Consider the following 13,576-nt stretch of genomic DNA (forward strand, 5'->3'; position numbering starts at 1 on the left):
ATTATTTTCATGTTTATTACTCGTACATTACTACTTATCTAAACGTTTAAATAATCATTAGTGTTTAGGTTCACATTTTATTCATATTTTAGGTTTGTATTTGATTTAGTATTAATTTAGTATCTTATATGCGAGTATATATGATATTTGTTTGGTAAGAGGTAATGGAATTGGTGTTGAATGTAGTATTGATCTTCCTATTAATTAAAATATAGGATTTTTTTTGAGTTTTGATATGTTACGATTCGGTTGTTATCTCCACAATACCCAATACTAGTACCGTAAATTCCGGACTACAGAGCGCACCTGATTATAAGCCGCACCCACCACATTTTAAGAGGAAAACCGATTTTGTACTTACACAAGCCGCACCTGTATATAAGCCGCATGCGCCCACATTAAAAAAATGTAACACAAACACAAAATTAACCCAAACCTGACTTTAAGTCCCGCGATTGAAACTGAATGTCCTTCATTAAAGTGCACAGTCCAAAAATCACAGCTGGCAAAATGAACACAAAATAATACCGGTACTTAAGGTTTGATGCAGACCTGCAGAGTCCAGGTCCCGTTGAAAGTAATCCAAGGAAAAAAGTGTATATTTCCAAAGGTAAGGGTGGGAAAAATATATATCCACTATTGTCCGCCACGTCCACAAACAGGTCTGTCTGTTCCTCACCTTTACCGATTCCCACTTCCCGTCACCCCACTTTTGTTCCGCCCCTCCTTTTTCATTTGCCCGTGCAAAACATATCAGAATAAGTGTCTAAAATAAATACAAATAAATAATTACAAAAATGTACAGTTGCAAATACATCTTATACATGGGTTACACATATTTACAAAGAAATACGGTACACCGAGAGAGTTTTCAAAGCTTTAATAATAATAATATAACTTTCACCCCAAACGGTGCCTGTGACAGGGCAGTTAATGGTAGCAACACGCTCGCAACACAGTAAACGGGTCTCGTAAAAAAAAAACATATGGTACTTGTAAGAATCACGGTAAACCGTCCTCATCTTCCTCCTTAGAACTGAAGCCATCAAAGTCTTCTTCCTCAGTGTCGGAAAGAAACTTTGTCATATAGACGTCGTCCCACGCTCCCGCAGCCTCACTCGCGCTGTCACTGTTGCTGGAACTCTCATCCACTCCTGATTCTGTGCCTCCTCTTCGTCACGCAGCAGACCGGCTTTTCGGAACCCGTTGGTGATGGTGGATTTTTTTGGTGCTGCCCCACGCTGTCAGGATCCACCGGCAGACTTGCGAAAAAGTTGCCTTTCCCATGCGGCCAGTTTTAGTAAAGTTGCAGTCTTCCTCGGCGCATACCGGTATATTGCACCGGTCTAAATCTTACCTTTTGTACTGGAGCGCCGCTGGCGGCCGTTAGAAGAATTACATAAATTGGCCGCATCACTGAATAAGCCACAGGGTTGAAAGTTTGGGAAAAAAGCAGCGGCTTATAGTCCGGAATTTACGATAGTTATAGAGTCAACTTGTCAAAAAAAAAATCCAACTGAAATTGAAAAAAAAACCATTTATGTAACAAAAATAGATGCATGTAACGGTAGTTTATAAATCAAACTACATGTTCTTGATAGAAAAAGTTTCTTTTCGGTTTGTCTTTATAAAATCATTTTAAAACTGTGGTTTAGCAGTGTCAGGCGTGATACTGAAACATGATAAGCTAAAGTTAATAATAAATTCATTTAATAAGTAATTCAGTTATTCACTAGATTACTGGCACCAAAATGTAGCACATTACTAGGAAAGTAACTATCTAGTTACAAATTACCGTAGATATTTGCATGGTAGCCGACCCCGTAAAGGTGCTTTGAAATGGCCACATAGAAGAAAATGAATAACAACCTATTGGAAGCAGTGAACTCTTTATTTTTCTTGGCTTGTGCAATCTTGAAAGCTTGCAAATAAACACAAAACCAAGACATTCCACATCAATTTTGTCTCTGGGCTTCAACTTACATAAATATCTCCTTCTCTAGTTCTAGGTAATGACCAAATGTTTTCCTTTTTTCCATGCATGGTGCATTGCAAAAAATAATTTTACAAATTAAAAGACCAATATTCAGCACAGGTTTGCTGTAAATTCTGTGCTTACATTTCCTCATTAATTTTGGATTGGTTTCTTGTTCCTGTATAAACTGCGCTCTCCTCCCCACACGCTTTCCAGTCTCCCATATGCTTTTTTTGACACGCTCGGAAATATGTGCCTACAAGCTGACCCCCAGATTTCAGTATTGTATTTCATAGTTGTAAATTTGGCCTGGATGCGAGTAAATGCGGTAGGGAGAATATCTCCATGACAAGAAATTTGGCACCACCAAAACTTTATTCATTTGTACTTTGTATGTTAATATAAACAAGCCTACCTTCCATATGAAGCTGCTCGGGGGTTTAGAAATGTATCCAACAACGTGAGAGATGCAGGAGTGTCCATCACTTATAGGTTGTTGTTATAAATGATCGGCATTTAATGACGAGCCGAATAACGCTGCAACACATCATGTAGTTGAGACAGTAGGGTTTACAAAACTATTAATAACGCATACTCGCCGAGAAAAGTATTGGTGTTCTAGGAACGTGTTCCTTTGTTATCCCAACACTGTAGGTTACCTTACTTCAAGGGTGGGCAACTATTTGGATTTCATTTATGAATAAATATATATGCAGACATCTACATGTTATATTTCTTTATACTGTATGTGTTGTTTCATCAAATTGGTTTTAAAACACTCACAATTCAAGCAAACTTATATATTGGCTCTGTTTTTAAGCACGAAATGTAATATTTAGTTTTGTAGTACAGATGCTGCCCTACTTACGAACGAGATAATGATAATAATAATAATAACAATGATGCTCTATATATATATATATATATATATATATATATATATATATATTATATAGGGTAGCATGGCAACGCAGTGGTTAGCGCGTGTGCGCCACAGTTCTGAAGTCATGAGATCGAACCTCCTGTGTGGAGTTTGCATGTTCTCCCCGTGTTTGTGTGGGTTTCCTACGGGCATTCCGGTTTCCTCTCACATTCCAAAAACATGCATGTCAGGTTAATTGGCCGGTCCAAAATTGTCCCTAGGTACCCCCGCGACTCTACTGAGGATGAGCAGATAAGGGATATATATATATATATATATATATATATATTACTTTCATTTCAAATGAAACAGCTCGCCTCTTCTTTACACTTGCACCAACGTCAAAGTTCTTAGCTCGCTGGAGATACAGTGCAGTATGTTTACACACGAACTGGGAAGACGAAGCGGATTTCTTCGGGGTGGATGCTGGGTGACCTCTCACAGCGCCACCACACGGCAGTAGCGGCGGAAAGAAGCACTATAGTAATGTCCTCTACTCGGAAAAAGATGCACACAATACAAAATCTAACTTGCAGCAATTTCTGGATATTTTTCGACATCCCGAAAAAAATATTCATATCTACCGTTTTTCAGAAGTCGAATGGTCGTAAGCAGCGGACTGTCTGTATTACTGTATTTTTTTAGACTTTTTGTGCTGTTTTTGTAGTATTTCTGCATAGATTTTTTGTAATATTTGCATAGTAGTAATTTTGTAGCATATATGTCGTATAATCGGAGTAGAGTTGGCCCACCTCCTTCTTACATATTAGTCCTTTTCTTGAATTGGACATAAAGTTTTTAAATTGGGTCATTAAACCCTGACTCAACATAAGAGCGAGTATTTTTTGACATCTTCCAGATGCTTATCTACGCCATTCCTGCCTGCGTGGTGTGTTTCTTGGCAACGGTGGGCATACGCAGCAACGCCCCACCCACACCACCGTCGGCCAGCGCCGAATTCTCCACCTCCGAACCGTTTGTGCAAGGTTTCAAACTGGTGAGAGCGCCTCAGCGTGCTTTTGGGACATGAAAGAATGCATTGTGGCCTCATGCCAAATGTCACGTTTTGCAGTTGCTGAAGAACCGAGCCTATCTGGTGCTGCTACTGTGCTTCGGGTCCGGAATGGGCGTGTTCACGTGCTTCTCAACGCTGCTGGACCAGATCCTGTGCGTGCAGGGCTACACCAATGTAAGTCCTCTCTAAATGTTTGACTTTGAACTGTTGTTTTGGAAACGTATTCAGAAATAGGCATCAGCAAAATCAAGTCATCTGCACTTTCGGTAGTAATAGTTTATCCGTAACTACACCCCTAAAATACAAACAAGCAATAACTTGAAGATTAGAAAAGAAATAGCCCCAGTTGGGCCAAAACTAGACCGATCACCTAAACGGATCCATTTTAGTTAACATTTCTGAGGTGTTTCCCCCAAAAACTAAAATGTTAGGTTCTTTAAAACAAATGGACCATTGTTGGGTTGGTGCCCCAATTTTTTTAAATGCAAAACGACCCTTTTTTTCCTTGAATTTCATTGTTGTGTTTTCAAGGATTTGAAAATTGCTTGCTTTTTGGGTGCTTGTAAATGCTTTAAATTGTTTCCATGTCTGCTTGACACTGCTCTTGGGTGACTTCGCTCTATAATTGCATTTTTTTCTTCCCTTGTGATTGACAGCAGCTGGCATTAGTTTGTACTGCATTGTCCTACAAAGCGTCACCACCCCCTATGCGTCACGACCAAGAAGACATGTGCATGCTACGCCTAAAAAGGGCACTACGAAATGCTTACTAGTGCAAAGATTCTGTATCAATTATGGACATTTATTATGTGCCACGCAACAGATTAAGGTAGTGTCTTCTAGTGGTTATTTGTATTGAGAAGAACTTCCTGCAACTGGAAATGTAAGCTACACATTACTGTCATTTTAACACGTATATGGGGAGAGATTTGTCTATTAAACAAATACATTTGAGATTTACTAAAGGCCTAAAGATCATGTTTTGATAAATGCGCACGCAAGATTAAAATTCACATATATAAACCACAGATATATTTGTTTATATGCAAATTACTTGATTCACGCTGGATTAATTAATTTTACGGCACTGGAGAAATTGGAAAATTGGCTTAAAAGTGCTTGAATTTGGCCGTGAAAAAGGTGCGAAACGTTTTTTTATATTAACCCAATTTTTAAAGCATTAACTCAAGTAGTGCCTGGATCCACTTGTGACAGAATTTGTTTTTTTATAGTCCATGTTTTGAATGTAAAAACTAATATGAAGAACAGTTTTCTTAAAATAACTACTCAACTTCATAATTACTTTTGAACAATATCAATATAGATTACTTTTTTGGTTTTGGATTCATATCAATTCACCTAAAATAACTTTAAGGTGTGGTGCGGGATTTCAAATCTTAGCCACTCTCTGCCGCCATCTCCTGGCTTAAAGTCATGATTGCAGTTTTAGACAGCCTGTTTGTGATTTGCGTGCCAGTTGCATTTCTTAGAAGTGCTTGAATAAACTCTTTCTTTCATCTTTTTGGGGGACTAGGTTGTCATTTGGACTTTACTAGAAGCAGACCTTTTTTTTACTTTCACCATTTTATGTTCCACTTACAAAATAGAAATGTAAAAAAAAACTGCAGGGACAAGTGTAACGTCACTTTCTGGCAATACCCCCCCAAGCAATGTTCGCTCTAATTTTCCACGGGTCTGAGCGTTCACACAAAGTCGGTGAGCAACGCTTGAAACAACAGTGAGCAACAGCAACCCCAAATGTGGCAACTAAATCATTACCAAACATGTCCAAAACTTGACATCACGTCACATTTTGCTGAGTTTCCGGCAATGCAAAATTATTTTTCACTTTTGAATGAATTGACTTATGTACGATTGCAAAGGTTGCAGGGCCTACAAATGTCATTTATTTTTACAATTCTTTCACAAGATTTCTTTTCTTTTTTCCTGGTATCTTTTGTCGCATAATACTAACATTTTTGGGGGCTTATTACGCTGCACAACTGTATTTAATTACATTTTTTAGTGGAAGTACAATGTTGGCAACAAGATTATATTGATATAATTGGAATTTATTTGAAACTTTTTCCTCTTTCCCTGTTTTTTTCTCATTTTTAAAAAAAATCCCTTTAAAAAAATCTCATTGTGTTTATTTTTTCCTAGCTGTTACTTTTTTCTTGCTTTTTTTGTTCTCTATTACCTTTTTTTCCCTGCTTGGCGCTCAGCATTTATGGGTTGGAATTGGGGGGTTTGGTCGCCTAATGACTCCCAACACCTCAGTTGGGTTGAGCGAGGGGGCTGGGAATCCCCTCCTCTGAATCTCCCAAAAAGAGTCAGAAATGGCTGTGGTATACATATATATATACTGGACTGTCTCAGAAAATTAGAATATTGTGATAAAGTTCTTTATTTTCTGTAATGCAATTAAAAAAACAAAAATGTCATACATTCTGGATTCATTACACATCAACTGAACTATTTCAAGCCTTTTATTATTTGAATATTGCTGATTTTGGCTTACAGCTGAAAAAAACTCAAAAATCCTATCTCAAAATATTAGAATACTTCCTCAGACCAAGTAAAAAAAATAATTTTATAACAGCAAAACTAAATCAAACATTTGAAAATGTCCATTGATGCACTCAGTACTTGGTTGGGAATCCTTTTGCAAGGATTACTGCATCAATCCGGCGTGGCATGGAGGCAATCAGCCTGTGGCATTGCTGAGGTGTTATTGATGCCCAGGATGCTAGGATAACGGCCTTCATCTCATTTGCATTTGTAGGTCTGGTGTCTTTCATCTTCTTCTTAACTATACCCCACAAATTCTCAATGGGGTTCAGGTCAGGGGAATTAGCAGGCCAATCAAGGACAGTGATGCCATGGTCAGTGCACCAGTTACTGGTGGTTTTGGCACTGTGGGCAGGTGCCAGATCATGCTGGAAAATGAAATCCTCATCTCCATAGAGCTTTTCAGCAGATGGAAGCATGTAGTGCTCTAAAATCTCTTGGTACACAGTTGCATTTACTCTGGACTTGATGAAACACAGTGGACCAACACCAGCAGCTGACATGGCTCCCCAAACCATTGCTGACTGTGGGAACTTCACACTGGATTTCAAGCAACTTGGATTTTGCTCTTCTCCAGCCTTTCTCCAGACTCTGGCGCCTTGACTTCCAAATGAAATGCAAAACTTGCTTTCATCTGAAAAGAGGACTTTGGACCACTCTGCAACTGTCCAGTGCTTCTTCTCCATAGCCCAAGTCAGACGCTTCTTCCGTTGTCTTGAGTTCAGAAGTGGCTTGACCATGGGAATACGGCTATTGTAGCCCATTTCCCGGACACGTCTGTGAACTGTGGCTTTTGATACCTGGACTCCAGCTTCAGCCCACTGTCTTTGAAGCTCCCTCAAATTCTGGAAGCGGCTCTTCTTCACAATTTTGTTAAGGCTGCGGTCATCTCTCTTGGTTGTGCAGCGTTTCCGGCCTCATTTTTCCCTTCCAACAGACTTTTTGTGGATATGCTTTGAAACTGCACTCTGTGAACAGCCTGCTCTTTAAAAAAATTCTTTTTTGATACCCTCCATCAGGAGGGTATCAATGATGGTCCTCTGGACAGCAGTCAGATCAGCAGTGATTTAGTTTACTGAACCAAGCTGAGTGTTTTTAAGGCTCAGGAAACCCTCGCAAGGTGTTTCGAGTTAATTAGATGATTCAGGTGATAGCCTACTTGTATACTTTTTCATGATATTCTAATATTTTGAGATAGGATTTTTGAGTTTTCTTAAGCTGTAAGCCAAATTCAGCAATATTAAAATAATAAAAGGCTTGAAATAGTTCAGTTGATGTGTAATGAATCCAGAATGTATGACATTTTTGTTTTTTTAATTGCATTACAGAAAATAAAGAACTTTAACACAATATTCTAATTTTCTGAGACAGTCTAGTATATATATATATATATATATATATATATATATATATATATATATATAAATTACCTTTTTTCCCTTTATTTGCTTCTTTCTTTTCTTCTGGCTTTTTTCTGAATTTTTCCTGCTCTTTTTTCTCTTTTTCTCTCCCTTTGTTTCGTTTTTTTTTTCTCAGCTTTTCAATACTTTTTCATTTTGGTATTTTTTTCTTTTTTGTTCCCTTTCCCCCCCTTCCTTTAACTCATATTGTGCACAATTTTACATAATATTTGATTTGGTCGTGTAGGGATTAAAGAAGCAAAAACAACCTGAAGAGCCGTTGGGGACCCGAAAGAGACGGTTCTTTTTGGTGAGCCGAGCCGAAGAAGCCGGTTCTCGAAAAACTACTGATCTTACCCAACAGCGTTCTACTTCTACATTGACTTCAAAATGCCGCATTTAGAACACAGCGTCAGGAGAACCCGTGTATTTGTACCTTCATGCACTGTAACTTTGACTTAATTCGCTTTTTAATTAGCAATTTTGAGCCCTCATTTTTGTGAGCTGGCTAGATTTTCTTGTGCGCGGAAAAGCTCTGGTAGTGCGCAATTGCACACACACGCAGCTTAGAGGGAACATTGCCCCCAAGCTCCCTTTCCTCAAACCTAATGAGGTATGCTCGATAGAAAATAAAGCATAAGGGCCCTTCGAACTCAGTTGGACACATATTTAATAGAGAAAATATTTTACCGTAAACTATTTTTAAGGGCACCTCAAACGAAGCACCCCACTTTCAAGAATGAATTGATCCTGCTGTAAACTAATATCCATTGTGCTAGGGCACACGCGTGAAATTGCACAATTTTATCTTTGCAAAAAAAAAATCTGAGATGTTTTTAATGAAAAAAGATGTTCTAGTGCATACAAAATATCCCACATGTAATTGCAATTATGTAGCGCGTTTCAAGTCAAAGAAGACCTCCCAATGCGCTTTGCCATGTGCTTCACACTTATCCCTTTTACACACTAACTAACCGATTACAGTGTCAGCAATGCAAGGAAATTACCTGCTATTGGGGGCATTAGGGATTTAGTGTCTTGTCCAAGGATACTTCGACATATAACACAACGGAGCCGGGAATTGAACCTATGACCTCTTGATCCCAAGATGAGCGTTCTACTACAGTATGTGTTGCTAAAGAAATTGAACATCAAACTCCTTAATTTTGCAGTGCTGTGATAAAGTGTGCCTTCCTGAATTCTGTGTTTTTTGCATATTTGTCACTCACAAGACAACCGCAGAGACAACCGAAGGAAATACAAACTGCAGTTTTGAAATGTTGATTCAATTTATTTAGGCATAAAAAATTTAGATTGTGTGGTGTGTGTGACCTTAAACAGGCAGTTCATGCTCGAGGGCCCTCCAATATGGCAGATTTGAAACAATTTTGAAAAGAGGAGCGGGGCAAAATTCCTCCACAGCGTTGTGAAAGACTTGTAACCAAATATTGTTAACGTTTGATTTCTGTTGTCCCTGCCAAAAGTGGCTCAACTCGCTACTAGGTTCATGGGACAATTGCTTTTTCATGTGAAGCCAGATAGATCACATTTTTGGAATTGGAGGTTCAAACCTGCATTTTGTATTTCCTTGCTTTGATCTTCTGAAACCATTGTGAGTGATAGAACACAGAAATCAGGTAGCGTGCAGATACTTGTTTTTGGCATGGACAAGGGGCATGTGTACGTACCAATATTCTGTGATTACTTCAAAGAAAATGAGCTATGTTCAGCCATGCAATTGGCTGGCAACCAGTCCAGGGTGTCCCCTGCCCACTGCCCAAGGATGGCTGAGGTAGGCTCCGCACCTCCGCGACCCTACTGAGGATAGGCAGTGCAGATAATGGATGGATGGATTGATAGCTATGTCCCCACAAATGCAGGCACCGAACCTACTCCCTGATTTTGCCTCGAAAGTTATGTCTGATATGTCTGCGCTTTTACTTTTGATATGTTATCTATGGGTATTATTTTTTTATCTATTTATTTTCAATATTTATTTCATGGATCTTTGCAATTTATTTTAACTGTAAATGAATGACTGGATGCTCCAAACAAAGTTTTGTTGTTCTTTGACAATGACAATACATCTTCTGAACTGAACTGAACTAATAAACCTGTGAGTCAGATCGCTTTAGTTTCAATCCAACCTAATGTATGGAGTTTTTAAACCCTGAGTACAAAGTAGAGCAAATGTCGTGTCTCATGTCATATTATTGTGTCAGAATTTTGCAGGGCTGTGCGGTGCCTTATTCATTGTGTTTGGCATCTTGGGTGCAGCCTTAGTCGGTCTTTACGTGGACAAAACCAAACACTTCACCGAGGCTGTCAAGATCAACATGGCGATCTCGGCCTTGGCAGGCATTGCTTTCTCTGTGGTGAGTTTCCCTCTTTTAACCCCCACAGACACTTTACACCTGATATGTCTAACATACGGCCCGAAAGCTGGATCCCGTTGTATCATTTTAAATTAGTCAAAAGAGAAGCGAGTCTCTAGGTCATTTCTATCAAAAGTTATGATTTCTTAAATAAATGCAAACCAAATGCTCTCTCTCTAACCGCTAGAGGGCAGTGTTGAGTTTGTATAGTGTGGTGATTTGGTACAGGTGTAAAGCTCAACAATCGGTTAAAACCTCAAATGCCAAATTGATCCGGCCCGCCTAAGATCTTAAAGAGTTTGATATCACTGCTTTACATGTCCTAAACACCGAATCCGCTTCAGTTGTGTCAGGTGCAGCAGCAGAGAATCGCCGTGGCGACGGTGTGCTCTCTCCTCGGCTTCTTCGGCTTCTCCATTTTCCCGGTCGTCATGGAGCTGTCTGTGGAATGTTCATACCCGGTGGGAGAGGCCACTTCGGCGGGACTTATCTTCATATCAGGGTACCGATTTAGATCTGAAGGAGGAATCTGCTCCAAATTTACTGTTAAATCACAGTGCATGTCTTTTTTCTTTATTTTGGTAGACAAGTCTTTTCCATTGTCTACATTGTCCTCCTTCAGTCCTTAGCCACGCCGGTTGCTGAGTCTCCACGATCCACTTGTGGGCTTGCCCCTCAGAGCTGGAAGGGTAACGTATAAGGGCTATTTTTCTTAGCCTTCTAAATACAATACAAGAGTCTATTGCAATATTTCTTTCCCTTTTATAAGGTTCACCGAAATATAAGGCACATTTAATCAGGACTACAGTCTTAATTAATATGTACAGGTACATATTACTGTAATGCCTTAGAATATAAGGCATCTAAGGCTTAGATGCATCACTATCTCGATTTGTAAAACATTGGATGCAATGGGAATTGAACCCAAGTAATGGTGATGAGTGCGCCAACACGATACTACAAGGCCACCAGTGGTACATATAACATGGAAAAGGCATTAGAGCTTATCTCACATCACTCTATTTGTTTACACATAATCTCACAACACTGATTTGCATAGTAGAATCTAAGAGGTTATAAAGTTTCTCCACGTATTCACTTTTGTGTCAATAATTTATTGGTTTAATATGTATGCATACCTAAAAGAGCTTGTATAGTATTTTGTTGAAAGACCTTCACTCTCCTCCATTCTCTAAATTCATTTGTGAAGAAGTGTCGAGACTATTTGACCTATCTGTACGCACTCTGCAAATCAGTGTTGTGGCACTGTAAAATGTGATGGTTTGATGAAGTCTGATGCCTTGATGTATGTAATTTGTACCACTGGTGGTCTTGTGGTAACGTGTGGGCAGTCTCACCACCGTTGATTGGGTTCAATTCCTGTTGCTTACAACGATTTGCAATATAGGTCAGCAATGTTTATTGATTTGATCAACCATTGCTTAAAAACTGTATTACCATAATACCTTGTATGATAATGCATACCAATAATCTTATCCGCTGTGATCTGGGGTGTATAATGTGCACTGGCTTAAAAGCCATACTTTCACATTTGTGGCCAAAGTAGGGTTTTTAGTTGTGCCTTATGGTCTGGGAAATACGGTAACAAAGACTTAAGAATAAACACTGTCAGAATAAATAGGCAAAAATAATTACAACATAGTGCTTACAGACTGGCAAAAGTTATAATAGTCCAATGAAAGAATAGTGCTGTAGCGAGCAGAGACGGGAGTCGTAGGCAGAGTGTCAAACAAAGGTGCCAACGAAAGCTGCTTTAATGACATTTAAACTTGCAATCACAAAACAAACACCAGAGTGGCTCGAGCCGGCCGAATTAAGAGGCCCCCTAGGAACTCGCTAACTAAACAATGGTTCCGTGGGTGAATTATGTAAAACCCACTACACAAGCCCCCCCAGAATTCACCCATAGTCAAAGTCTCTGTGCCTGGTTGGGACGCTGACCCGGCCACTGCGGGTACAAGGAGCTGGAACAGCGGGGGGGTGAGAGCTTGTGGACTCAGTTGGAGAGCCCACAGGTGCTGGGGGCGGAGGGTCAGAGTGGGTACCCACGGGGCCGGAGGGTCGTGTCGCAGGAGGACGGCCGCGCCGTGGGGCTTGGGCCAGTTCCAATGGCTTGGACATATCCATGTGGGCAGGCTTAACCCTGTCCACGGAGACAGTCTCTGGCCTACCACCAATGTCCACGACCATGGTCTTGTCACCATGCTGCAGGACCTTAAACGGTCCATCATAAGGAGGGCGCAATGGTCCGCGGTGGGCATCGTGGCGAATGAAAACAAAACCAGCCGAGCGCAGGTTGGAGGGAACCCGTGAAACTGGCCTGCCGTGTCGCGATGTGGGGATAGGCACAAACGCTCCTGCAGTGCCCTGCAAGATGGACTTCTCCCTGGATGCAGCCCAGGGTGTCGTTGGGTCTGGGATGAAATCACCTGGCACCCGCAGCACTTGACCGTAAACCAACTCAGCTGAAGAGCACTGAAGGTCCTCTTTGGGAGCGGTCCTCAGTCCCAGCATGACCCAGGGTAGCTTATCGACCCAGTCCCCATCGGTCAGGCTGGCGCGCAGGGCTGCTTTCATCGAGCGGTGGAACCGCTCGCACAACCCATTAGCCTGGGGGTGGTAGGCAGTGGTGCGGTGAAGTTTGACTCCCAGGCTCTCGGCAACCGTGTTCCACACCTCGGAGGTGAACTGTGCGCCCCTGTCAGATGAGAGATCTGCAGGGGGTCCAAAACGGGCGACCCATGTGCCGATGAACGCCCGGGCCACATCGACAGCTGAGGTGGAAGTCAGCGGAACTGCTTCAGGCCAACGGGTCGTCCTGTCCACCATCGTCAGGAGGTAAGTGAAACCGTGTGAAGGGGGCAGTGGGCCCACCAGGTCAATGTTAACGTGGTCAAACTTCCGTTCGGGGATGGCGAATGGTACCAATGGGGCCTTGATGTGACGGTGCACTTTGGTGCGTTGACATGCCACGCATGAGTCGACCCAGTCCCTGACGTCCTTTCTCATCCCTTTCCACACAAACTTCTGGGCCACTAGCTTAATGGATGCTTTCCTGCCAGGATGAGACAGGCCGTGTATTGCCTCAAAAACAGCCCGACGCCAGCCAGCAGGGACAAGCGGCCTAGGCCAACCCATGGAGAGGTCACAACAAAGCTTGGCCCCTGAGTCTCCGACCGCAACCTCCTTCAGCCGCAAACCAGTGTCTGAGCTCTTGAGCGTTTGGATGCCGTTATCTGAAGCCTGGTCCACACTCATACTGGAATAATCAAGCCCCAATTGCACAGCGCTGATGGT

At 41.2% G+C, this 13,576-nt stretch overlaps 1 protein-coding gene across 3 annotated transcripts in view; it reads left to right on the plus strand.

Annotated features, from left to right (window-relative positions):
- Positions 1-13,576, plus strand: part of slc49a3 (solute carrier family 49 member 3) — a 33,003-nt gene that overhangs the window by 13,927 nt on the left and 5,500 nt on the right. For 2 of the 3 annotated variants that reach the window (XM_088344558.1, XM_088344559.1), the window contains exons 6-10: positions 3,757-3,894; positions 3,970-4,086; positions 10,106-10,258; positions 10,603-10,760; positions 10,844-10,947. In XM_088344558.1, coding sequence (XP_088200684.1) covers positions 3,757-3,894; positions 3,970-4,086; positions 10,106-10,258; positions 10,603-10,760; positions 10,844-10,947 — 670 coding nt within the window. The remainder of the gene's footprint in view (positions 1-3,756; positions 3,895-3,969; positions 4,087-10,105; positions 10,259-10,602; positions 10,761-10,843; positions 10,948-13,576) is intronic. The other variant, XR_015851406.1, reaches the window with a different exon arrangement.

Source organism: Urocampus carinirostris, chromosome 9 (genome assembly GCF_059441175.1).
Source record: "Urocampus carinirostris isolate Australia breed hairy pipefish chromosome 9, RoL_Ucar_1.0, whole genome shotgun sequence".
NCBI classification, from domain to species: domain Eukaryota; kingdom Metazoa; phylum Chordata; class Actinopteri; order Syngnathiformes; family Syngnathidae; genus Urocampus; species Urocampus carinirostris.